The sequence below is a fragment of the Equus quagga genome, chromosome 7, assembly GCF_021613505.1.
Source record: "Equus quagga isolate Etosha38 chromosome 7, UCLA_HA_Equagga_1.0, whole genome shotgun sequence".
Taxonomy (NCBI): domain Eukaryota; kingdom Metazoa; phylum Chordata; class Mammalia; order Perissodactyla; family Equidae; genus Equus; species Equus quagga.
Window position 1 is genome coordinate 1,872,009 of NC_060273.1, and position 24,094 is coordinate 1,896,102.

General features: G+C 54.3%; 1 protein-coding gene across 10 annotated transcripts in view; it reads left to right on the forward strand.

The window, feature by feature from the left end:
• TSC2 (TSC complex subunit 2) overlaps positions 1 to 24,094 on the forward strand; it is a 38,933-nt gene that overhangs the window by 740 nt on the left and 14,099 nt on the right. For 9 of the 10 annotated variants that reach the window (XM_046668357.1, XM_046668362.1, XM_046668366.1 and 6 more), the window contains exons 2-23: positions 41 to 212; positions 1,241 to 1,327; positions 3,156 to 3,266; positions 4,189 to 4,333; positions 5,353 to 5,470; positions 6,426 to 6,474; positions 6,878 to 7,003; positions 7,361 to 7,434; positions 8,608 to 8,734; positions 9,567 to 9,710; positions 10,674 to 10,811; positions 11,413 to 11,516; positions 11,990 to 12,071; positions 13,284 to 13,439; positions 13,917 to 14,033; positions 17,772 to 17,894; positions 18,799 to 18,905; positions 19,138 to 19,288; positions 20,637 to 20,759; positions 21,312 to 21,446; positions 22,829 to 23,018; positions 23,900 to 23,993. In XM_046668357.1, the coding sequence (XP_046524313.1) occupies positions 41 to 212; positions 1,241 to 1,327; positions 3,156 to 3,266; positions 4,189 to 4,333; positions 5,353 to 5,470; positions 6,426 to 6,474; positions 6,878 to 7,003; positions 7,361 to 7,434; positions 8,608 to 8,734; positions 9,567 to 9,710; positions 10,674 to 10,811; positions 11,413 to 11,516; positions 11,990 to 12,071; positions 13,284 to 13,439; positions 13,917 to 14,033; positions 17,772 to 17,894; positions 18,799 to 18,905; positions 19,138 to 19,288; positions 20,637 to 20,759; positions 21,312 to 21,446; positions 22,829 to 23,018; positions 23,900 to 23,993 (2,673 nt within the window). Of the gene's footprint in view, positions 1 to 40; positions 213 to 1,240; positions 1,328 to 3,155; positions 3,267 to 4,188; positions 4,334 to 5,352; positions 5,471 to 6,425; positions 6,475 to 6,877; positions 7,004 to 7,360; positions 7,435 to 8,607; positions 8,735 to 9,566; positions 9,711 to 10,673; positions 10,812 to 11,412; positions 11,517 to 11,989; positions 12,072 to 13,283; positions 13,440 to 13,916; positions 14,034 to 17,771; positions 17,895 to 18,798; positions 18,906 to 19,137; positions 19,289 to 20,636; positions 20,760 to 21,311; positions 21,447 to 22,828; positions 23,019 to 23,899; positions 23,994 to 24,094 lie in introns of those variants that run through there. The other variant, XM_046668367.1, reaches the window with a different exon arrangement.

A 24,094-nucleotide genomic window follows, 5' to 3' on the forward strand; every position in this document is an offset into this window, starting at 1 on the left:
GTGGGTGGAGCTGTTCCTGAGGGCTCGGCCTGTTTCTTAGGCACAGAGGAGTCCTCCGGGCGCCCCTGCCCACCATGGCCAAGCCAGCAAGCAAAGATTCAGGCTTGAAGGAGAAGTTCAAGACTCTGCTGGGACTGGGAACTCCGAGGCCAAATCCCAGGACTGCAGAGGGCAGGCAGACAGAGTTCATCATCACGGCGGAAATCCTGAGAGTGAGTGAGCTGCCTGTGTCTTTCTGCTAGCCAAGTGGGGTTTGGTGTGTCACCAGGTCTATGGGAGATGGGCTGCTGGTGACCTCGGCTCGGGCTGCTGTCCCCAGGACTCTGGAGGCATCCATGTGCTTCCTCTGGAGATCCAGGAAGTTAGGATCTTGGTGACTTGGTCCAGCACGCTTGAAGTAACATTCACAGGTCAGGGCAGGAAAATCTATTTTACTGGAGGGTTCCACAGATAATTAGGCTATGGCCAGGTGTCAACTCGTAATTTGTGAGTTCCTGGGAGAAGTGGGTCTTTATTTTCTTGTGTGTGTTTGAATCCCCCTACCACATGCCTGGCACCATGGTTTGCCTGTAAATAAATGTTGAATTTTTGCACTTGTAAAGTTTCCCGTTCGGAAACAACCAAAACATTCATCAGCTGGTGAATGTGTAAGTAAAATGCGATACATCCCTGCAGTGAAATACGATTTGGCAAAAAAAGCGATGATGAAGTACTGATAAATGCTACAATATGGATGAACCTTGAAAAGATTATCCTGAGTGAAAGAAGCCGGTCACAAAGGCCCAGATAGTATACGATCCCATTAATACAAATGTCCAGAATAGGCAAGTCCGTAGAAAGAAAGTAGATTAGCATTTGCCAGGGCCTGGGGGGAGGTAGGGATGGAGAGTGATTGCTAGTGGGTATGAAGTTTCCTTTTTAGGTGATGGAAATATTCTGGAATTAGTGGAGGTGGTCGCAAGCACTGCGAATATACTAAAAACTGAATTGTACAGTTTAAAATTGTGAAAGTGGTGAGTTTATCTCAATAAAATAAAATGCAGTCTTGAAAAAAGAAGTTGTCTGTCGTCACTCCACTGAGATGGAGTAGTAAACTCTGGTGCTTCTTGATTCCAGAAGGATCTGCCACAAGTCTCCGGTGTGGGAATGGTGGTACAGTTCCTAAGTGGTCTGTGATGGGCAATTAAGGAGATCTGTTGCCTGAACACTGGCTCCTTGTCCTTCTTTCATCCCTCTCCAGGAACTGAGTGTTGAATGTGGCCTCAACAATCGTATCCGGGTGATAGGACAGATCTGTGAAGTCGCAAAAACGAAGAAATTTGAAGAGGTGGGTCTGTCCCAGTTGGGCTACCGAAGAGATGAGTGTGAGCCTCTTAGAAGCCTGATTTGGCTCTTTCTGGGAGCAGAGTTGACGGCTAACTTTGCTAATGAACTGATACCCACACTTTAGGGAAATTTAACTTTTTTTTGCTGAGGAAGGTTACCCTGAGTTAACATCTGCTGCCAATCTTCCTCTTTTTTGTACGTGGGCTGCCACCACAGCATGGCCACTGACAGATAAGTGGTGCAGGTCTGCACCCAGACCCCCAGGCTGCCAAAGTGGAGCACACTGAACTTAACCGCTAGGCCACCGGGACAGCCCAGGGAAATTGAACTTTCATGTTAGTGATGGGGAAGCTTCTGGAAATGCCCTGAGCCCAACCCTGAGGGGGCCAATCATGTGCTTAGATGGGAAGCAAAGACATTAAGGCTTTTCTAGCAGATCCAAGAAAGGGTGTGTAGTGGCTTACAGAAGCACATACTTACTTGTCCTCTCATGTTACAGATTCAGGGGCGGGGAGAACAGAGGAACTTGAGGAAGAGTGTGGTTTCACGGAGAACAATTCCAGGCACACCAGTCTCAGTGTCTTTTTGGGAGAGGTGTCTGGTTGGTGATATCGAGCAGCCTCCCAACATAGGCATATTTATTTCAGCCAAGTGTTTCCAGGCTCTTTTCAGATGTCCTGTGGACAGAGTGGGAAATTGTCGTTAGAACATCTCAAGGGCTCTGCTCCAGCCTTGTTCTGTGTTTGTGTGAGTGACTTGGGAGGAGACGTGAACCTCACACCCAGCAGATCAGATCTGCTAGCGGGGAGAGTGACCACTACATCCTCAGCGGGTTATCTGAAACATGGAAGCTGCATACTACTGAGAATAAATGTGAAAATGTGATAAGTGTTCGTAAAGTTGCCTGTGTATGTACGGAAAGGGGAGCTGTGGCTGAGCTGCTATCATATGAATAGAGAGAGAGGCCTAAAAGGTTGGGATAGTCACTAGGCTTAGTGTCTGTGTGTTGTTGCAGCTCAAGGTGCATCAGTAGGAGTATTGGGAACAGACAAAGGAGGTAGAAGTTCGAGTGTATCCTGGGTTGGTCACAATGTTGATCAGACAACATCTGAAAGATGTTATGGTCTCTCTCCTAAGAGGAGTGAACCCAGGAAAGGGTGAGTGACCCTAAAATCCTGATTGAAGGGAACCTGGCACGGTTAACCTGGAGAAGGGAAAGTGACATGAGAGACTGATTCTGGGTAGCTGTGGGGAACAGGACCCAGCTCCCCCATGGGCTGGCTGGGACTTAGAGGAGGTGGATTCCAGAAACCCACACAGAGTTCTTGGCAGGTCAAGCCAGGCAGCAGAGGCGGGGCAGGGCTGTGGTCCTGAGTGGCGTGCAGCTGGGCTGGTGCATTTACACAGAAGGAAGCCAGGGAGCAGGATTTCTGGGTCAGGCTGCAGCCTAGGGCCTGCTGTGGCACTTCTGGTTCTAAGACTCTTCCAGTGACTTTCCCCTCGAGAGTCTGAGCAAGCTCTAAGGGGGACTCCCTGCCGATCTCTGGGGACAGCCAGGACGGCTCCACTGGCCTGCCTGCTCTCCTCCCTCTCCATAGCCTGTGGCCTGGTGAGGGTTGAAGGGACCTGTGGGGTTTGAAGGAGCTTGGAGCTATTCCCCTTGTGAAACCCATGGTCACTGTGACAGGTACATGAGATGTGGGCTTTAGAGGAATGAGTCCTAAGTCAGAAGACCCTGTTGTTCTACTCTGTCCTTTGCTCATGGAACTGTCCCTTGAGTTAAGGGGGCCAGCACACCCTGATTGCTGTCTCATCTTTGCTGCTGGCAGCACGCAGTGGAAGCACTCTGGAAGGCCGTCGCAGACCTGCTGCAGCCTGAGCGGCCACCTGAAGCCCGGCACGCAGTGCTGGCTCTGCTGAAGGCCATCGTGCAGGGGCAGGTAAGGGGTGTCAGGTCTGTGCCCAGGTGGAGCTGGGACGGGTGTGTGGGATGATGTCAGGCCCTCCACTGACTGCTCCCACTGTGCCATGCTTGGACTCTTGCCTTTAGTGAGGGCACCGGGCACATGGTCTGCTGGTTGCCAGGGGCTCTGCAGCTAGACTGCCAGAGTGGGCATCCCGTCATTACCTCTCTTATCCATGTGACCCTGGGCAAGTCACGGGAGTCCCCTGAGCCTCCTGTCCTGTAAAATGGGGATGCTCATTGTTCCTTGCTCCTCTGGGATATTTTAGGGAGTAAATGAGGCAATTCGTGCAAAATGATGAGAGTGGCATTTGGCATGAGTGACTGTTGTTATCTTGATGCCGCTGACCCTGTCCCCCTTGCCCTGGGCCATTGCCACTTGCTCACCGTACTCCAGCCACACTGGAGTCTCTGCTCTTCCTGGCACACCCAGGCCACCTCTTGCCATTCTTGCCTGGAAGGTCCCGTCCCCACTTTGCCCATTTCCTCTACTCCTTCACACCCCAGCTGCTTGGAGAGGACCCCTCCACTCTCAGCGGGGTTAGACTGTCGTCATCATTATGTGGGTGCAAATGTGTCTATCCTGGGATGTGAACCCCTGGAGGGCTGGGACTGCATTGTCCTCTGCTGTGGGCCCACCACTGTGCCCAGAGCTGGACACGCGGGAGGTGCTCCACACACAGCGGTCAGTTGATGAGCAGTGCATCTGGTTCCCTACCCTGAGCTGCTCTGGTGTTCTCAATTCATCCCTCATGGCCTGTTCCTGTGGGAAGGAGAAAGGGCCCAGGGTCGGGAGTCTTGGAGCCCACTGCACTTATTGGACTTCTTACAGCTGCTTCAGAAACCTAGGTGGCCAGGGGATCCTGGAAGGACTGTTGACCCTGTGGTTTTGTCCTCAGGGGGACCGCTTGGGCATTCTCAGGGCCCTCTTCTTTAAAGTCATCAAGGATTACCCCTCTAATGAAGACCTCCACGAAAGACTGGAAGTTTTCAAGGCCCTCACGGACAATGGGAAACACATCACCTACTTGGAAGAAGAACTGGGTGGGTGCCACATTGGGTGTGAGGTTTCTCTGTCCTGGGTGATCAGATTTAATCTGGGATGTTGGAAGGCTGCTTGGGCCCTGAGGGAGTGCTGCAGTTCACTGGGATGGCCTACAGAGGGCGCTGCGCCACACAGCTCTGCTTACCTGTGCTCAACCTGGATCAGCAACGTCCATCTCCTGGGGAGATGTTAAAAATGCAGAGTTCTGGGCTTCACCTCAGACCTGCTGGCTCAGAACCCCTGGGGAGTGGGGCCTTGGTGTGCATTTTAGGTGTGTAGGAGGTGGTCTGAGATCTGTCATAGGGAGAGCGTGCTGCCGCATCTTATCCAGAGTGCCCTGAGGTTTCTGAGGCCAGGGCCACCTTGCTGCATCTTCCTCCTCACCCTCTCTATGCCCCAGGCCTCACCTGTTGGCTCTCCTTTGCTGGCCTTCCTCCCTGTTGTCCTGATGGTGTGAGGTTTCTGTGAGTCTTGAGATGTCTTATCACTGCTCTGGGGAGCAGAGGAAGGAGGAAGAAGTAAATCTGACTCAGGTCTTGCAGTTCTCTTGCCCGGAAATGGGCCTCAGCTGTCGATGTGCCTCTAGGACGGGTGATGATGGGCCTGTGGTCAGGTTTCTTGTCTATGTTTATTTGGCCAGCAGCCAAGCATTGCTTGTCTCTCCTTTGAGAGAGTCTCTGTGGGGATTGGGGGCCAGCACTCTGCCTCCTAGGCACACCCCGATGATGCTTGCACCCAAGCATGGGGCAGGGGTCAGGGCTGTGGGCTTCAGAGGCACAAACACCGCTACTGCCTTTCAGCCCAGACGCCCTTATTGTATCATGGGGGTTGGTGAATTCCAGAGTCGATGACGTGCTGACCTGCTCAGGCTCCAGCTGAGCCCCCATGGGCCCCGTGCACGGCTAGCCTGCTGTTGCTTGGGGACGGATGATATGTTCCAGCAGTGAATGGGGCCTGGGCTCGTTCCTTGGGAAGGAGATGAGTAGGAAGCACAGGCTCTCGTCCTCTTCTCCCCTAGCTGAGTTTGTCCTGCAGTGGATGGACATCGGCCTGTCCTCAGAATTCCTGCTGGTGCTTGTGAACTTGGTCAAATTCAACAGCTGTTACCTCGATGAATACATCGCATCGATGGTCCAGTAAGAAAAGAATTCCAGTAATGTTACTCTGATCATATATTCTCAGTGTCTTGGGCTTTCACTTTAGCTCTGCAGGGTGAATAAAGCTGTTGAAATCATCAATAAATGGAGAAGTTGGAAGTGGCCATAGCCACCTTCCACTTAAGTTGACATTTTGAGGCTTGACCTGCATTTTATTTATTTATTTATTTTTAAAGATTTTATTTTTCCTTTTTCTCCCAAAGTCCCCCGGTACATAGTTGTGTATTTTTAGTTGTGGGTCCTTCTAGTTGTGGCATGTGGGATGCCGCCTCAGCATGGCTTGATGAGCGGTGCCATGTCCGCGCCCAGGATTCGAACTGGCGAAACCCTGGGCTGCTGAAACAGAGTGCGCGAACCTAACCACTCGGCCATGGGGCCGGCCCCTGTATTTTACTTTTAACAGATATGTAATATTACCTGATTTTTTATTTTTTTGAGGAAGATTAGCCCTGAGCTAACTACTGCCAATCCTCCTCTTTTTGCTGAAGAAGACTGGCCCTGAGCTAACATCCATGCCCATCTTCCTCTAGTCTATACATGGGATGCCTACCACAGCATGGCTTTTTGCCAAGCGGTGCCATGTCTGCACCCGGGATTGGAACTGGTGAACCCCAGGCCGCCGAGAAGTGGAACGTGTCAGCTTAACCACTGCGCCACCAGGCCGGCCCCAACCTGATGTTTTATTTATTATTATTTTTGTTTCTTTTCAAACACCTTGTGAACTCTGTGAGGGCAGGGCCTGGTCTTGTTGGTGTATGCGTCCAGTGCTGAGCAGTGGTGGCACAGAGCAGGCTCTGCCTGTTTGTGGGTGCGGGTGCCCTAAAGGAGGATGAGCCATGTGTTTAACTGACTTTGTAGAGTCACTAGAAAGTAGGATGGAGCCACTCAGCCTCTGGGAAGTGTCTTCCAGGTGACGTTGTGCTTCCTCCGACAGCATGATCTGCCTGCTATGCGTCCAGACCGTGTCCTCTGTGGACATAGAGGTCAGTAGCTGTCCCTCTCCAGGGATAATTCCTTTCGTCCTCCTTCCAGGCAGGCTGGGTGGCATTGTAGTTGAGACCTCAGGCTCTGGGGTCAAGTCCTCTGCTGCCCCTCTCTGGCTGTGTAGCCCTGGGTGAGCTGCTGAGTCTCAGGACTCTCTCTTGTAAATAAGGCCGGTAGGATGACCTCCACTGTGGGGTCCTACTTTGGCGTGGGACAGCCCACAGTGACTGGGATGTAGAAGTGCTGCTTGGATGTGCTCTGTGGTTTCCAGGAGGCCTGCTTTGGCGGTGGGGAGGGGTGATAGTCACTGACCGAAGGAGGGTGGGAAAGAAGCTTGGGAGTCACCTCCCTGTGGGCTGGAGTCAGGGTAGGGCCAGGGTGACCCCTCTCCCCACCCCACAGGTCTCTCTGCAGGTGCTGGATGCCGTGGTCTGCTACAACTGCCTGCCGGCCGAGAGCCTCCCCCTCTTCATCGTCACCCTCTGCCGCACCATCAATGTCAAGGAGCTCTGTGAGCCTTGCTGGAAGGTGGGGTCTGAACTGTTGCCCTGGAGAGTTCCTCCCTGGATGAAGTTATAGGGCAGCACATGGACAGGACAAGGGCCATCTTGTCTTCAATGAATGGCCATCTGATTCTTGGGGTGGCAGACAATGGTCTGTTGAGGGGAATCCAGTGGCGTTTTCCCAGGCGGTTGAGCTGAGGTCAGGGTTTTGGCAGCCTTTTGAGAACTCTGCTGCCTCTGTGTTTGGGAGGAGAGAGTGGAGAGCTGGCTGGACATGGAAGGCTTTGGAGCAGTGGCTGTGCAAGGCCAGCACGGGCATACAGTCTGGGGCCCTGGTGCTTGTATCTACCAATCCTTAATGATGGTGCATTTTGTTTCCCAGCTGATGCGGAACCTCCTGGGCACCCACCTGGGCCACAGTGCCATCTACAACATGTGCCGCCTCATGGAGAACAGGCGAGTGTGGGCAGGGCCTGGGGCGGACGGGTGATGGTGAAGTGGCTTGATCAGTGGCCGCAGGGCCTTCCCGAGGAGGCTCGCTTTGTGGGCTCTTGCTTAGCCTTGGCTAACCGAGAGGTTTCCTGTTCCTTTCGGGGGCTGCTCCAGAAGCCGGCAGTAAAGCATCTTGTGCTCCTGATCGCTCCTCCTATCCTGCTTCTATCAGTAAAATCAGAACGGTACAAACGGAGCTTGTCACCTTCCTCCCACACTGGGATTTCCTCCAGCATGGCTGCCTCACCATATAACCCTGTTACAAGGCCCTTGCCCTCACCTCCCACAGCACACCATCACAAGTCCTGTTGTTTCTGTCCCTGAGACGTGGCTCAAATCTGTCCACTCCTGGGGCCTCCACCCCCACCTCCTCAGCTCTCACCTCCTCGCTCATCTCCTACACCCACTCTTGGCCTCCTGAAATCCATTCCTCCACTCAGCAGCCCTTTGTCCAAAACAGATCTCACCGTGTCACCCTTCGCTTGAAGCCACAGTGTCTCCCAGTGCTCTCAGGATAAAAACCAAACTCCCCACTATGGCAAGGCCTGGGTGGTCCGGCTGTGCTCACTCCAGGGGCCTCTTGTCCTTCCATCTTGCCGTTCTCCCACCTGCCCACGGCTTTTGCATCTCTTTCCTTGTGCCAGAAGGCCCTTCCGCCTTGGTCGAGTTTCTCTGAGTATTTCTTGACGTCTTAGCATGGTCATTGGTTCCTTGACTGTCCTGAGCACGTGTTGCTTTCATAGCCTGTGGCTTTTCTTCTTAGCTGTAATTTGAGATGGAAGCTTGGCGTTTACTTACGTGTCCCTTTGGTTTATGTCTGTGTCCCGTAGACTGTAAGCTTCGTGAGGCTGAGGCCTTCTCTCTTTCATCTCTGAGCCCTGGCATCTAGCATAGCTCCATGGTCAGCAGTGACGACTGTTGAGCAAATGCATGAATGAATCAAGTGTTTGCTGCTGGCCTCTGTGTTCTCTTATCAGTGCTCCTTCCCTAGCTTTGCTTCTGCCCCATAAGTGCAGGGACCCCGGGGAGGCTGCCAGGAGCCTGGGCCCACCCCTAGGCCCACCCTTGGTTCCCCCAGCAGGCAGATGCTGGGTCCAGGCTCTGCTCACATTCTGTCTTTCTGTGGAACACTTTCAGAGCCTACATGGAGGACGCCCCGCTGCTGAGAGGAGCTGTGTTCTTTGTTGGCATGGCTCTATGGGGAGCCCACCGGCTCTATACTCTCAAGAACTCCCCGACGTCCGTGCTGCCATCGTTCTATGAGGTAGCTTGGTTTCTGTGCCACAGTGAGCTGGGGAGAGCAGGAGAGGTCCCCTCGGTCAGGCCTCCTGCTGCCCAGCCAAAACAGGCCCCTTAGACAGGGCGTCTGCTGTAGCAGCTGAGGTGGCACTTCCAATCACTTGCTTTGTAATTGGGGATGAGATTTGGGCCGTTTGATGGTTTTATCCTCAAGCCAACATTATATCTTGCGAATTGCGTCTCCTGAAAATTAGCATTAGAACTGTTGAGATTCCCCCAGGGGTAGTGACACTCCTGCTGTTGATGGCTTCATTTTGTCAAGTGGTATTCTCACTCTCCTCTAGAATGAGGCCAGTGAGACAGCTTCTGTTTCCGTGGTGCCCAGTGGTGTTCAGAGCACTTGCTGTGTATATTCTCACTGAGTCGTCACGGCAGCCATCAGCTGGAACGTCATGCCATCCTTATCCTACCATGAGGAGAGCAGCTCAGACAAGCTGTGTTGCATCCAGGGTTACACAGAGTCTCCTGAGTGGCTCGTCTTTCTGCCGTGCCCCACCTCACGGGGCTGCGCAGGGTGTGGTCTTTGCGCATGGCTTGCATCAGCGTAACTCTCAGGTTCTGCTAGGCCAGAAGTTAGGGCCTCAGAATTCGAAGTTAACTGTCCGGCTAAGTCAGGCCCTCTGGAGCCAGTGTAGAAAGCACACTTCTTGGCTCTAAGATACTTCTGTGGCCCATGAGACGTGCGTGCGCAGAGTGGCCCTCTCAGGCATCTTATGCCGGTTCCAAGGGCAGGGGGCTTCCCAAGCGTGAGTGAGAAGCAGCTGGCTACAGCCTGCTCCCTGGGCCTCGTGTTCCAGGCCATGACCTGTCCGAATGAGGTGGTGTCCTATGAGATTGTCCTCTCCATAACAAGACTCATCAAGAAGTACAGGAGGGAGCTTCAGGCTGTGACGTGGGACATCCTGCTGAACATTATTGAACGCCTGCTTCAGCAGCTCCAGGTGAGGTGGGCGAGAAGGCTGTGGGCACAGGGAGGACCAAGAGCATGAACTAGGCAGCCCTTCCTTGGGGGCCTTAGACCTATGGGGGCGGCAGGTTTGTCTTACCTGGAAGATGGCTCCCTGTGCATCTGGGACCCTCCCTCCGAATCTTCTGGGGCTGTGTTCTCTGATGGTTCTCAGTGGTGTCAACCTCACCATCTACTGAAGATGGCCAGTTTTTCCAAAGCTGTTCCATCATTTTGGCCCCCAAACAGGAATACGTAGCGGGTGAGCAAGGGTGTGTGGCTGGTGTTGATCAGGATTGACAGAATAACACTCCAGGTCCCATCCATGGCCTGTAAATAGAAGCTGAAGACAGTTCCCAAAGTGTCTAGAATGCTGGCCACCAGTTTGGTGTAACTGGAGGACAGCGTTGACCACAGCAGTAAGGAGGACATGCTGATGCTGGGGCCACAGAGGAGATGAGGCCTCGTCTAGCATGGGCTCAGGGTTGGGCCTCCTAGGGGACTGGGGTAGGTGATGCCTAGGTGGCCAGGCCAGCAAGAGGAAGAAGTGGGACTCAGCCGGGAATAGACCCTCAGGGCCTGGATGCTGCCAGACCTCTGTCACTGACCAGCTGGCCGGGCAGTGCTTTGTTCTGGAGTGGCGGACTAGGAGGCCGTACCCCTGGGCCTCCAGAAGATGCTTGAGCCTGGAGGAGTCATGAAAGCACTTGTAGTTGTTCCCTTTGAGGCCTGCTGTGGGGGTACAGCCAGGACTCCTTGCGGCTACCATTCCCCAAATGAGCAGGAACAACCTGGCTGCCCCACATGTACCAGTGTGGTGGGGGCATGCCCCCTGTGCAGCAAGAGGGCCTGAGGTGAGTGACTGTCTGAATGTAGCTCATCTGAGATGAGGACTTTGATGCCGACTCCTTGAGGGATGCTAAAGTGACTCCTGCGTAACTGCACTTCCGTGTTGCAGAGCCTGGACAGCCCGAAACTCAGGACCATCGTCCATGACCTGCTGACCACGGTGGAAGAACTGTGTGATCAGAATGAGTTCCACGGCTCCCAGGAGAGATACTTTGAGCTTGTTGAGAGATGTGCAGACCAGAGGCCTGTAAGACCACCTCTCCCCTCTTCCCCCAACCTTGGGGGACCTTGGTGCTTGGGCAGAAGGCTGGTTAGGTCAGGCTGCTGGGGGAGATGCAGCATGGCTCGACTCTGGGAGCCCTGGCTGTTAGGTCTGAAACCAAGTTTTCTGTGAATTTGCGATAAAGGGCTGAGCAGGCTTCTGCTTTCCCGGGTTTTTGCTCCAGCGGGGGAGTCTGCCAGGGCGTCATCAAGCCGAACGCGTGCAAGTCTGTCAGAGAGCACAGCGCTAGCCTAACCATCGCTTTCCTCCCACCTGTGCGGAGGAGGGTGCCGGCCGGCTCCACAGAGACTTATTGTTCGGCATGTCTGCTCCCCAGGCAGCAGGCAGTCCTTGTGCCAGAAACTCTCAGCTTGATGCTAAGGCTTTTACGTGGATTTTAAAATGAATTTTCACCACTGCCAGCAGAGCCTTTGTCCTGCGGGCTTCCCACCTGGGCCCCAAAGTGGCTGGTCTCCCTGAGCAAATTCTTCTCCTGGGCCAGCAGCATGCGGCCATGTTGTTAAGAAAACCTTTATATGGGCAGAGTGGCTCATTAACTAACGCCAGGTCTTTCTTCTTTTGACAGGAGTCCTCCCTCTTAAACTTAATAACCTACAGGGCTCAGTCAATCCATCCTGCAAAGGACGGCTGGATTCACAACCTACAGTTACTGATGGAGAGATTCTTCAGGTGGGGAGCCTCTGGAGGCCTGCCTGGCCCCCAGGCTCTGACCCTGCGTCTGTGCTCTGGGCCCAGTCTAGGACACCCAGAGTCAGGGCTTTCTGATTCTTGAAAGTAACGGTTCTTACTGGGCAGGAAAAGGTTTGTTTTCCAGTAGGACAGAGTCCTCTGAGGCCTCTGCGCTTACTTCTTGCTGTGGAGTGGTTGTCTAGAAAAACGCCATCTCTCAGGGCCCAGCTCTCTGCCCCTTTGCTCAGTTCTTGGTCTGGATGTTGATGAGCTGGGCCCCACGCAGGGAGAATCCAGAGTCAGTCTTGCCTGCCACCAAGGTTGGGGGCTTTGGTGTCCTGTGGTGGGCCTGGGGGCTCGGTCCTCTGGGGAGCCCTTGGAGCTTGGGCTGCCGGGCCAGCCGGGGCCTGGCGGAGTGGGAGGCTGGTAGCTGGTGCTCCTGCTGGGCCTAGCAGATGTGCCTCTGCCCACAGGAACGAATCTCGCAGTGCTGTGCGCATCAAGGTGCTGGATGTCCTGTCCTTCGTGTTGCTCATCAACAGGCAGTTCTACGAGGTGTGTGTCCTGGGCTGACGGGAGCCCTGGGCTCGGCGGGTGTGAGGGTGGTCCATGAAGGGTGCAGTGCAGTGCTCTCCCAAGAAGCACAGCGTGGCCCTCGCTGGACGCTGCGAGCCTCCTGGGGCCTGCCTGGGACTTGGGGTCCGCACGCGCTGCTTGTGGCAGGCTTTCTCAGCAGGATTTGTCTGTTTACGCCTTCCTTCCTCATTCATCTGTTTATCCCACGGTGCGCCCATTAGGCCTGAGCTGGGCCTGGAGATGTAGCCCAGCAGCCAGGAGGGACAGTTTCCACTCTCAGGGAGCTGAGGCTGCTGTCACCAGAACACAGAAGAATTCCAAACCGTCTTGCTTGGGGACTTTTTTGTTTTTATAGTCACATTCACCCCTAGCCCCGGCCCAATCAGCTGCTGTGTGGTGCCAGGCCCTGCCTGTCGCCCTATTGCCGATCTCTTCCCCAGAACCCGTCCTTCACTGTGTTTGTGTCTGGAGCCCGTCCTTCCTCCAGATGCATTAGGGTGTGCCTGCCTGCCTGCCGTGCCCTTCCTCCAAGAGAGGCGCCTCAGGCTCTGCACGTCTTCCCTTACTTCCCAGCGTGCCTCCTCATGGTGGCCTCGCTGGGATTCCCGGTGTTCCTAGGACCTGCCTGCCCCCTCTTACTCTCTCAGGCTTCCCGTTCCCTGTATCTCTGTCCCTTGGAATTCCACCCTCTTTCCAAGTCCAGCTAAGGGCCACCTCTTCCTGGAAGCCTCTCTGGGTTCTCGGGCCTCTCAGGTCAGAGTCAGTCTTCTTCTGCTCTCTATTCCTGTGGCACTTTGTATCTGCCTCTGCTAAAGCTCTCCTTGCACCTCTGCATTACAGTGGATGCCGTGATGTCAGGGCAAGGTCTTCCTACCCCCAGTGCGTGCACACAGAGGGTCCTCCACATAGGATCTTTCTTAATTGTGACATTGGATGACAAAGAGCAAGTGGGGACGTTCACTGATTGCATCATGTCTGAGCCATTGGACCTGGGCCTGTGCCAGGCTGTCGTGCAGCTGTCACCACCGTCCTGAACTGAAGGGCTGTGCTGAGCTCCCTGGAAGAGGCCCTGGGCCCCTCAGGCACTGACGCATCCATGCTGCTGGTTTTTCTGAGTCTTGAATGACGCGTTAGCTGCTTTTCGGCCTCTGTTGCAGATGGCTCACCTCACTCCACTTGTGCTTGGTGCAGGAGGAGCTGATCAACTCAGTGGTCATCTCACAGCTCTCCCACATCCCTGAGGATAAAGACCACCAGGTCCGAAAGCTGGCCACCCAGCTGCTGGTGGACCTGGCCGAAGGCTGCCATACCCACCACTTCAACAGCCTGTTGGACATCATCGAGAAAGTGAGAGCCGCTCCAGGCCAGGGCTTCGGGTACTTGGCCTACCAGAGGGACCCCTGTTTGTGGCAAAGCTCTGCAGGCAGCAACGTCCTCTGGACCCTGTGTCCCTGTTCTCTCCCTAGTGACTGGCTTGGTCTCTCAGAAGCAGGGCTTCCCTCCCAGCAGTGATGGATGGTGTCAGGAGCTCAGCTGGGCTTGTTTTCTGCTCAGCAGTGTCCTGCTGCCCCAGGGTCCTGGGAAATGGCTGTGATGTTGCTCCACAGGAACTGGGCTGGGGGTGGGGCTTGGGTCTGTTGTCCTCTTGCACAGCCAACATCTTTTTCTTTTAATTTTGAAATACATCGCAATTTCTGAATGGTCCCTCAGGTGTGTAAAGTGCATCTTTCCTTTTGAGAAATGAAGGAGAAAGTACCGGATCTGATGGTTGCTGCTGCAGGGAGCCTGGAGCGGGGGATTTAAATAGAGATCTTCTCTCTAAAGGTGATTGCCCGCTCCCTCTCCCCGCCCCCCGAGCTGGAGGAAAGAGACCTGGAGGCATACTCAGCCTCCTTGGAAGATGTGAAGACCGCGGTCCTGGGGCTCCTGGTCATCCTTCAGGTGGGCCTGTGCTCTTCTGGGAGGGTGGGTGACCAGCTGCGTTGTGTTGGAGTGCTGCTCTTTAGCGACACATCTCCTGGGAGATTCAGGTACTCCCTGGGGGTTGCAGATGGCAGCCTGGTATGATCCTGACTCCTTGTCACAGGAGGGACCGGGTGAGAGCCCTCAGGGAGGGGTGGACAAGGCTGGCAAGAGCTAATCTGCATGGAGACGCTTCCGAGTCAGTGCTGGGACCATGCCCATAGTTGTTAGCATAACACCCGAGGAGGGAAGGGCTGCATGCATTCTGGCTCTATAGTTTCTTGGCCTTTTTTTAACAGTCTTATTGAGATGCGCTTTACGTCCCATACAACTTGTCCATTTAAAGTGTATGATTCTGTGGTTTTTGGTATGTTCACAGAGTTAGACAGTCATCACCACAATTTTAGAACATCTTCATCACCCCGAAAGAAAGCCCATACCTACTAGCAGTCACTCCCCATTCTCCTGTCATTACCTTCAGTCCCTGGCAACCACTAATCTGCTTTTTAAAAAAATTTTATTTACTTATTTATTTGAGGAAAATTAGCTCTGAGCTAACATCTGTACTCATCTTCCTCTACTTTATATGTGGGACGCCTGCCACAGCATGGCTTGGTAAGTGGTGTGTAGGTCCGCACCCAGGATCTGAACCGGCAAACACCGGGCCGCTGCAGCACAACACACAGACTTAACCGCTGTGCCACAGGGTCGGCCCTGTAATCTGATTTTTGTCTTTGTGGATTTGCATATTCTGGACTTTTCATAGAAATGGAATCATACAGTGTGTGACCTTTTGTGTCTGGCATCTTTCACTGAGCACAGTGTCTTCAAAGTTTGTGTACATTGTAGTGTGTGTCAGTACTTTGTTCCTTTTTATGGCTGAGTAATATTCCATTGTACAGATAGACGATGCAGTCATGTGCTGCATAACAATGTTTCAATCAATGACGGACCACGTATATGATGGTGGGTCCCATAAGATCGGTGCCATTTAGCCCAGGTCCATAGTAGGCTATGCCATCTGGGTTTGTGTAGGTGTACTCTGTGATGTTCACACAATGATGAAATCACCTAACAATGCATTTCTGGGAACATATCCCCATTGTTAAGTGACGCATGACTGTATTTTACTTATCTATTCATCAGTTAGTGGACGTTTAGGTTTCTACCTTTTGGCTTTTGTGAATCATACTGCAGTCAGTATTCTTGTACAAGTTTCCATGTGGACGTATGTTTTCATTTCTCTTGGGTATATACCTAGGAGTCAAAATGCTGGGTCATATGGTAATTCTGTGCTTACTTATTTGAGGAACTACCAGACTATTTTCCACAGGGTCTGCTCCATTTTATATTCCCAGCGGTGGTGGATGAGGGTTCCAGTTTCTCCACATCCTCACCAACACTCGTTACTTTCTGGTTTTTTGATTACAGCCGTCCTAGTGAGTGTGGAATGGTGTCTCGTGGTGGCTCTGATGTGCATTTCTCTAGAGACCAATGATGTTGAACATCCTCTCGTGTGCCTGTTGGCCATCTGTATGTCTTCTTTGGAGAGAAATGCCTGTTCAGATCCTTTACCCATTTTTAAATTGGGTCGTTTGTCTTTTTATTGAATTATAAGAGTTCTTTTTGTATTCTGGATGCTGTTAGATGCCGTTCATCAGAGGACTTGCATGTTCTCCATCCCGTCATTTGGCAGCCTTGTGCTTGCTCTCCTGGGTGGTGGCTCTCCTCACGTACTCCCAGGCACGGCCCAGCTCCTGAGGGTGCACTGCTGTAGCCTCATCCCTTTACAATCCTGGGCAGCCTCTGCCTAGCAGGGTGCCATCAGGCCCTTCTGCTGGCCACTGTGCCTCCATCACCAATTTCCAGAGCACCATGGTGTCACTCACTTTAATTTGCCAGTGTGAGTATTGTGTCAAATGTAATGTTTGAATCAGTTGACTTAAAAACTTCTGGTTTATAAGATGTCAGATGATAGAACAGTTTACTGTAACTTTTGTATGGGATGGATTTTTATTTTCTGGTGTAGAAGTTAAAAGTGTGTTTGATAAAAGCTGGACAGCACCTCCTTAGTGTCCCGTCCACAGGAGCCCTGTGCTCTTTACTGCTCTGACTTGTAAGGCAGCTTGCTGGGCTGCTCGGGGGCCCTGTGGCCTGGACGAATCCAGAACCCTACTACAGAGAAGGAAGAAGGTGGTCCCTTGTCCTCACTTGGAAATCCAGCCCGGGAGACCCAAGGGCCAGGGGCCACAGAACAGAGCTGTTTCCTAATTGAGGCAAAGTCCTTGGCCAGGTTGTTTTCATTTCTCTTTTTCTATAGTTAAAAAGTAACATATGCATCCCATTAAAACACATAGGCAGCATAAAGATAGCAAAAAGTTAGATTCCCTCCCTCCTTCCTGCCAAAATGGGCAGCAGAGTCCTCAGGGATCCTTCCCCAAATGGCCTGTGTGCTGTCAAGCATTGTGTTGAGCTCTCTCTCGTCTCCCTCTTCTTTTGTGCAAGGAAGGGATATGCTTTTATGTTATGTTTTCTGAAACAAGGAGAGATAGCTTTATTAATCATCTTTCTTTAAAAAGAATAACAGTGATACGTTTGTGTGTTGTTTTATTTTTTTTGAGGAAGATTAGCCCTGAGCTAACTGCTGCCAATCCTCCTCTTTTTGCTGAGGAAGACTGGCCCTGAGCTAACATCCATGCCCATCTTCCTCTACTTTATATGTGGGACGCCTACCACAGCATGGCATGCCAAGCGATGCCATGTCCTCACCTGGGATCCGAACCAGTGAACCCTGGGCCGCCAAAGCGGAACATGTGAACTTACTCGCTGTACCACCGGGCTGGCCCCCAGTGATATGTTTTTTTAAGCACCCACTGCTCCTCCAAGGCTCAGGGTTCCACAAAGGGTTCCCTCCTGCCCCTCGCTGGTCCTGTCCTGCCCAGCAGCCCCCTCCCATACCCCGAGATTGCTGGTGGCACAGAGGGCTCTCACACCTGGGCTCCCCTTTCGGGGAGGTGCCCTTGGCCTTGCCAAGGTAGGAGGGGAGGGGCTCGCAGTGGGGATGATCCCCAGCAACTGGGGGAATGTCTCCCTTTAAAAATCCCTCAGAGAGCGTCTCGTGCTTTGCTCTGCCCCTGGTTCACTCTGCTTGGCCTTGTGGCGCACTCTTTGAGCACACGTTTCATACATTGCTGCACTGTGAGCCCTTGGACAGATTTTCCCCATCTTTTTTTTTCTTTTTTAAGATTTTATTTTTCCTTTTTCTCCCTAAACCCCCCCGGTACATAGTTGTGTATTTTTAGTTGTGGGTCCTTCTAGTTGTGGCATGTGGGATGCCACCTCAGCATGGCTTGATGAGTGGTGCCATGTCCCCGCCCATGATCCGAACCGACGAAACCCTGGGCTGCTGAAGCAGAGCACGTGAACTCAACCACTCGGCCAGGAGGCCAGCCCCGGATTTTCCCCATCTTAATTGATTCTTTATTGATGTCATGAACATGTGGTGGATTCTGATTTTTTGCCATTACCAAAGGTGCATGCATGGGGGCATACCCATGGGAGGAAGCCCTAGAATGGAATTGGTGGCTTGAAGGGTTTGTGTGTTTTAAAGAATGGTAGATGCTGTCCTACTTCCTCTCCTCTGGGCACCGGGGTGCCAGCCTCCAGCAGGCGCATTGCGGCCTCCTGCCCTCACAGTGACCAGCATACTCTCTGCAGACCAAGCTGTACACCTTGCCTGCCAGCCACGCAATGCGTGTGTACGAGACGCTCGTCAGCCACATCCAGCTCCACTACAAGCACAGCTACACCCTGCCCATTGCCAGCAGCATCCGGCTACAGGTATGATGGGGCCAGGCCGGTGGTCAGTGGCTGTGGCGGAACCTGGCTGCACCTCAGGGCTGGCCATGGGTAGATTCCCTAAGGGTCCTAGCAGCTGCTTTAGTCTTGGCGGATGCTGTGACTACAGACTGGAGAGGTGACAGATGGCTCAAGAGAGGTCTTTAACACACTGTTTTCCTTCTTTGTACCAGCTCTGGCTGTAGCCTCCCCAGGATCTGCCGCCCTTCTTTTTGCCTGCAGTCCGTGTGCCTCACCAGCATGGCAGTTTGAGTCACATGGTGGCTTGGGATGGGGGCAGAGAAAGGATATTATACCGAGTTAAAGGGTGGTTCGTAGCCCCCTTATTCCTGGCGCTGCTGAGTCTGTCAGCAACCTGCAGCAGAGGATTGTAGGCAGCGCTGGGTAGGGTGGGCTGGGTGGGGCTGGGCAGAACAAACTGCTTTGAGTCCGCTATGGATGCTGTCACCGGGCTGAGCAGAGGTCACTGGGGCGGAAGCCCTGATCCCTTCCAGAGCATCTGCCCAATGGGGCAGCCCTCTGTCATTTGGGGAGCCCAGTTAAGTGACCTATCATTCATTGAGCTCTGCTTTCTGGCACTGGGAGCCATGTGTTGCTGCCCAGCTAGTGTGCAAGGTATCTGTCCCCTCCATCCTGGAAGCAGGCCCAGCTGCCCCTGGTAGGAGAGGCCACTGCATTGTTCAGCTGCTGTGGGATGTCATGGCCTCTGTGGGCTCTGCTGGAGCAGGCCGTGAATGCTCACAGCTCTCCACCCAGTGCTGTTGTCGGTGTAGTGAAGCTGGGGCATGTTTGCCGTTGGTGGCAGCAGCCTTTTCTGAGAGACGCGTGGGTGTGAGTGGGAGGCCAGGCATGTTCCTGCTCTGTGGATTGTGCCTTCTCTCTGCAGGCCTTCGATTTCCTGCTGCTGCTGCGGGCCGACTCGTTGCACCGCCTCGGTCTGCCCAACAAGGACGGGGTTGTGAGGTTCAGCCCCTATTGCCTCTGTGACTACATGTACGTGTGGGACGGCATCCTTCCCTACCACCGCTGTCAGCCCTGTTTCCCCCGGTTCTGGGGGGTTAGGTTTATGGGGCGGGTGGGTCGAACCAGCTGCTCTCCACCTCAGGGGGTAGTGTGTCTGAGGGACAGTCCCAGAGGGATCCTGGTGGTAACCCCGGGTCTGTTCTGACCCTGTGGGGTGGGGGCTTCAGGCTCAGTGCTTCTCCCACTTGACTGGCTTCCACAGGGAGCCGGAGAGAGGCTCTGAGAAGAAGGCCAGTGGTCCCTTGTCACCTCCCACCGGGCCGCCCGGCCCAGCGTCTCCAGGCCCCGCCACACGGCCCGGCTCTCTGCCCTACTCTCTCCTCTTCCGTGTCCTGCTGCAGTGCTTGAAGCAGGTGAGACAGCTGGGCCCTCGAGCTGCATTAGGTCAGACTGAGCAGCGATGGGTGCTGCCCAGAGGGCACAGTTCCTTCCCCTGTATCAGTGACCTGGGGAGATTTGCTGCTTGTTTCAGGTTGTCTGCCCCCAGGTTCCTGGCAGTTCTGTCACCATGTGTTGAGCACCTGCTGTGTGCACCGCATCACGTGGAGCTGGGCTTGGAGCCGAGGAGACATTCCTGCCTCCGGGAGGTGGTTTTGGTACAAGGTTAAGATGTACAGACAAATAACTGGAATCACAGAACACGGCCTGCCTCAGGAGACATAGACGGGCTGTGTGGGACTGAAAAGGGGGTAGTCGCATCTAATTGGGGGCGCCTGGAGGAGCATGTTAGGTTAGTCTTTGATGGGGGAGTATCCAGTGGCGGGAGTAAGCAGGCAGCAAGTAGGGTAGGTGCCGTCCTGCTGGCAGGAGACATAGCTGGGCCGAGATGTCGAGGCAGGAGAGTTTAGGCCTGGTCCTTGACGGGGACCAGCGAGAGAACTGGTCTGCAGCGTGCCACAAGGCAGGGCTGAGCAGCCTGGAAGGGGCCAGGGGCGCTCCCAAGGGCCATGGGCACAGAATCAGGGCTGGATGGAGAGGCAGGACCAGGTTCCCTGGGGGCGCCAAGCGTTGGCACTAAAGGGGATTGTTGGAGATTTCCTTGAGTATCTCAAGGCCTCCGTGTCACAGGTGGCATCTGGGGAAAGGCTTTCGGGACTCGTGACCATTGGTGTAGCTTACGGGCAGTGGTCGCTCCTGATGGGGGTTGGGAGGACTTACCAGGGAAGTTTGGTGGGGGCCCGAACTATGTCGTCCTCATTGCTGTGACCCTGGGTCCACTTTGGTCTTAAGGCAGGTATCTGGGTTTGCGGATTGTTGAGGAACACTTGCTGTTTTTCCGTTTGAGCTAGTATGATAGCTTTTTCCTGCTGCATCTTTATTGTGTTCTGGGCAGGCATCTGTTGGCGTCCCTTGAGTACAGTGCCCTAGGCGGGCAGTCCCCGGGTCACGTTTGGGTGAATGGGGAGGATGGAGCCAGGTATGAGGAAGTTCCAGGTCCAGCTAAGAGGAGCAAGGTGGTGTTGGTTCCACGCTGGGCCTCCCACTCAGCTGGGCTTTTGGAGGGCAGCTGCTGTCGTCCAGTAGTGACTTTCTCTGAGCAGCATCTTCTGCAGGTTGCATGGACAGAGGGCCAAGGCTCGTGCGTCCGGAGGCCCCCTAGCCGTCCAGCTTGAAACAGAGCTTCAGACTCTGAAACTCCAACTTCCCTCTCCAGGCTCCAGACAGCCCTGGCTTCCCCCTGACCGACTCCTCTTTCTGCAGGAGACCGACTGGAAGGTGCTGAAGCTTGTGCTCAGCAAGCTCCCTGAGTCACTGCGCTATAAGGTCCTCATTTTCAACTCTCCATGCAGTGTTGACCAGCTGTCCTCCGCCCTCTGCTCTATGGTAACACCTTCTGCTTTGGGCCTGTGACACCCCTTCCTGTAGTGTTCATGGGGGTCTGGGGGGTCTGGTGTTAGGGGTGAGGCTGCAGCATAGTTCCTCCTTGTCCCAAGGATTGCAAGGCCCTGGGAGGCAAACTGGTAAAACACAAGAGGCCATTTCCTTCAGATGCCACCCTGTCAGGAGGGCAGAGCATGCCTCTGGGACCCCTGTCCTTCCATCCCCAGCTTATGGGGCAGAAAACCAGATGCCCCAGTGAAGGGCTCAAACTTATGGTACTGAGCGTGTTGTCTCCTCTCCCTTCTCTTCTTCACTGGGGCTCCTGTGATGTGTGCGTCCCTTCTCCTGTCTCTCCCTAGCGTATCAGGGTGGGCACCCACCCCACTTCTCTGAAAGGGCAGACTCTTGACTAGAAAAGGAAGTAGGAAGGCCCCACGGGCTCTTGACCCCTCCTTCCGCTGGGCCCAAGACACAGGACCATCCCAGCACACTCTGGCCACCCAGCAGTTGACCTAGCCACTGGGCAGGGCCTCATATCTGGGCCTTGGTCATTAGCTTTCAGGTCCCAAGACCCTCGAGCGGCTCCGAGGCACCCCAGAAGGGTTCTCTAGAACCGACCTGCATTTGGCTGTGGTTCCCGTGCTGACGGCGCTAATCTCTTACCACAACTACCTGGATAAAACCAGACAGGTACCAGACGGGAGAGGACAGTTGAGCTTTGTGGTACCTGGAGTTTGAAGCCTGGTCCCCAGGATGTCTGCTTCAGCCACATGGGCCCGACATTTTCCTCACACCCTGGGTGGCTGCTAGGCCAGGGCAATGGGAGCCCGCTTTGCTCCTCCATGTGGCTGCTGGACGCCTGCTGGCGGGCCCCACCTGCAAGCGCAGACATCTGAATGCACTGGCACTCCTGAGTCACAGGGGGTGTGGGCTTAATGCAGTGCTTGAGTGTCCCCCACTTCCACACACACAGCATTTTTTCTTTCTGAGAAGCATTACCTAGATTGTCCTTGCTACAGCTTTAGGACAGGTGGCCAAGCCGCTCAGCGGAGTGGGCCTGTTTTGAGAAGCAGGGCAGCTGGGCTGAGGTCCCCCCAACTTCCATCTCCTTCCACATCTGTCATCAGATGCAGAAAGCAGCACTGTCTCCTTTGTTCCACACTGCTGGCTGCAAGGCCTCTGCTGGGCGTCACTTTTACTATCTCCTTTACATTCTGGGCGCCTCTCTGTCATCCTGCCTTCTTTGATGAGGGTACTGAAGTCTTAGGTCAGATAGCCTGTTCAAGGTCACGGCCAACAAGCAGAGGGGCCTAGACTCAGGCTCGGGCCTATCTCAGCCCTGGCTGTGCGCTTCGGATCACAGCACTGTCAGGAGCTCACACTCCACGTCCTATCCCCTGACCTCCTGCCCTGCTTCCCACCCCGACTCCTGGGAAAGGCTGAGCTCCAGCTCCTCCTGGGTGGCTTGGCCGTGACCCAAAGGGGCAGCTGGCCCTGCTGGGCTAAAGTTTCCCCGAGAATCTTGGAGGCCCGAAGTGTTTCTAAGGGGTGAGGCCGGCTGCAGGAAATCGGAATCATCCAATGCGGCCTTGGGTGACCAGGCAGTTTGCCCTGAGGCCAGGACCTGAGTGGCACCTGCCTCCTGCTGGGCATAGCCACACTGTCTTCACAGAGGACGCTGCCCAGGGTTGCTGTGGGCCTGGTGGCATTGCTGTGTCAGGCAGAGTCTCCCCTTGTAATAAGGCCAAGCAGTTAGGGGTCCCAGAAGCACAGGGGTGGGCTGGGGAACCAGGGTCCTGCCAGTGCTGGCCGGTGGGGAGGTGTCAGGAAGCGCCTGACTGCAGCAGCCCTGCCATCCAGGTGGCTCAAGGGGGTCAGCTGCCAGTGACACTGCTGCTTAGGCACTCGGACCTGGGACAAGACACTTAACCTTCCTAAGCCTTGGCCTCCTCCTCTGTATAACATCCTATACTGGATTGAGGGGAGATGAGGCCCTGGCTCGCCAGAAGGCTGGCTGTGGGCGGTGGCAGGGGCATGGGGGGCCGAGCCTGAGGCCTCGGGCTGTCCCACAGCGGGAGATGGTGTACTGCCTGGAGCAAGGCCTCATCTACCGCTGCGCCAGCCAGTGTGTGGTGGCCCTGGCCATCTGCAGCGTGGAGATGCCAGATATCATCATCAAAGCGTTGCCTGTCTTGGTCGTGAAACTCACGCACATCTCGGCCACAGCCAGCATGGCCATTCCACTCCTTGAGTTCCTGTCGAGTGAGTATCTGTGGCTCAACGTGTGTGTATTTATATGCACATGTGTGTGTATGGGGGGGGGGGGGTGGACCCTTGAATTTGAGGCTGTGCCTTGCCCAAAATAACTCATGTTGGCTTCTCTGACCTCATCTTGGTACCTCTCTTTGGCCACATGTAGGCACACTGTCCTCCCTGGGGCACCTGGACGTGCTACCCTCTGCTGCCTCAGGGCCTTTGTACCTCCTGCCCATGTACCATGAATGCTTCCCTTCCTGGCCTTCGAGTGGCTGGCTTCTTTCTTCTCACTGTCAGTTTAAATGGCACAGAAGCCTCCCGTAACCTGATGTCAGTCCCTGCACTCAGCCTGGCTCTCAGAGCTCCCTGTTTATTCCCTCAACGCACACACCACAACTTGGCGGGTTTTGCTCACTCACTCCTTAGATTGTGACTTCCAGGGGCGCAGGATGCCTTACTTGCTGCTTCATTCCCAGTACCCTAGTGTGTGTCTGGCCCTCAGTAGACCCTCAGGTGTGGGGACAGCAGGTGGAGAGCAGGGCCAGCCCTTCTGTAAAGGGCCACATACTGCTGCATATGTTTTTTTGAAAATGTAGAAACCATTCATAGCTCATAGGTCATACAGATGCAAACCACTGGCCAGATTTAGCTTGGGGACCATAGTTTGCCAGCCCTCGAGAGAGAGAACTGAGGCCAAGGGTCAGGGGAAGGTCGCGTTTGGGTGGGCTGCGACCTTCACTCCTTTACAGCCCTCTTGGGTCAGGGTGGCTGCACTGGCTTTCAGAAACGCAGAATAGGACCCTAGTGACACCAGCCCCTGCCGCGGCCACGGGCCCGTCTGTCAGGCTAGCCTGGGCTCCCTTACCGGCTGTCTCCTTGTGTCGCAGCTCTGGCCAGGCTGCCTCACCTCTACAGGAACTTCGCCGCAGAGCAGTACGCGAGCGTGTTCGCCATCTCCCTGCCGTATACCAACCCCTCTAAGTAAGTGCTGCCTGTGTCTCCCTCGGGAGGTCCTGCCCCCCGGGTCATGGCCCAGGCCTGCCTGAGGCCTCTGTGCCCTAGAATCAACCTGTGGCCTGTTC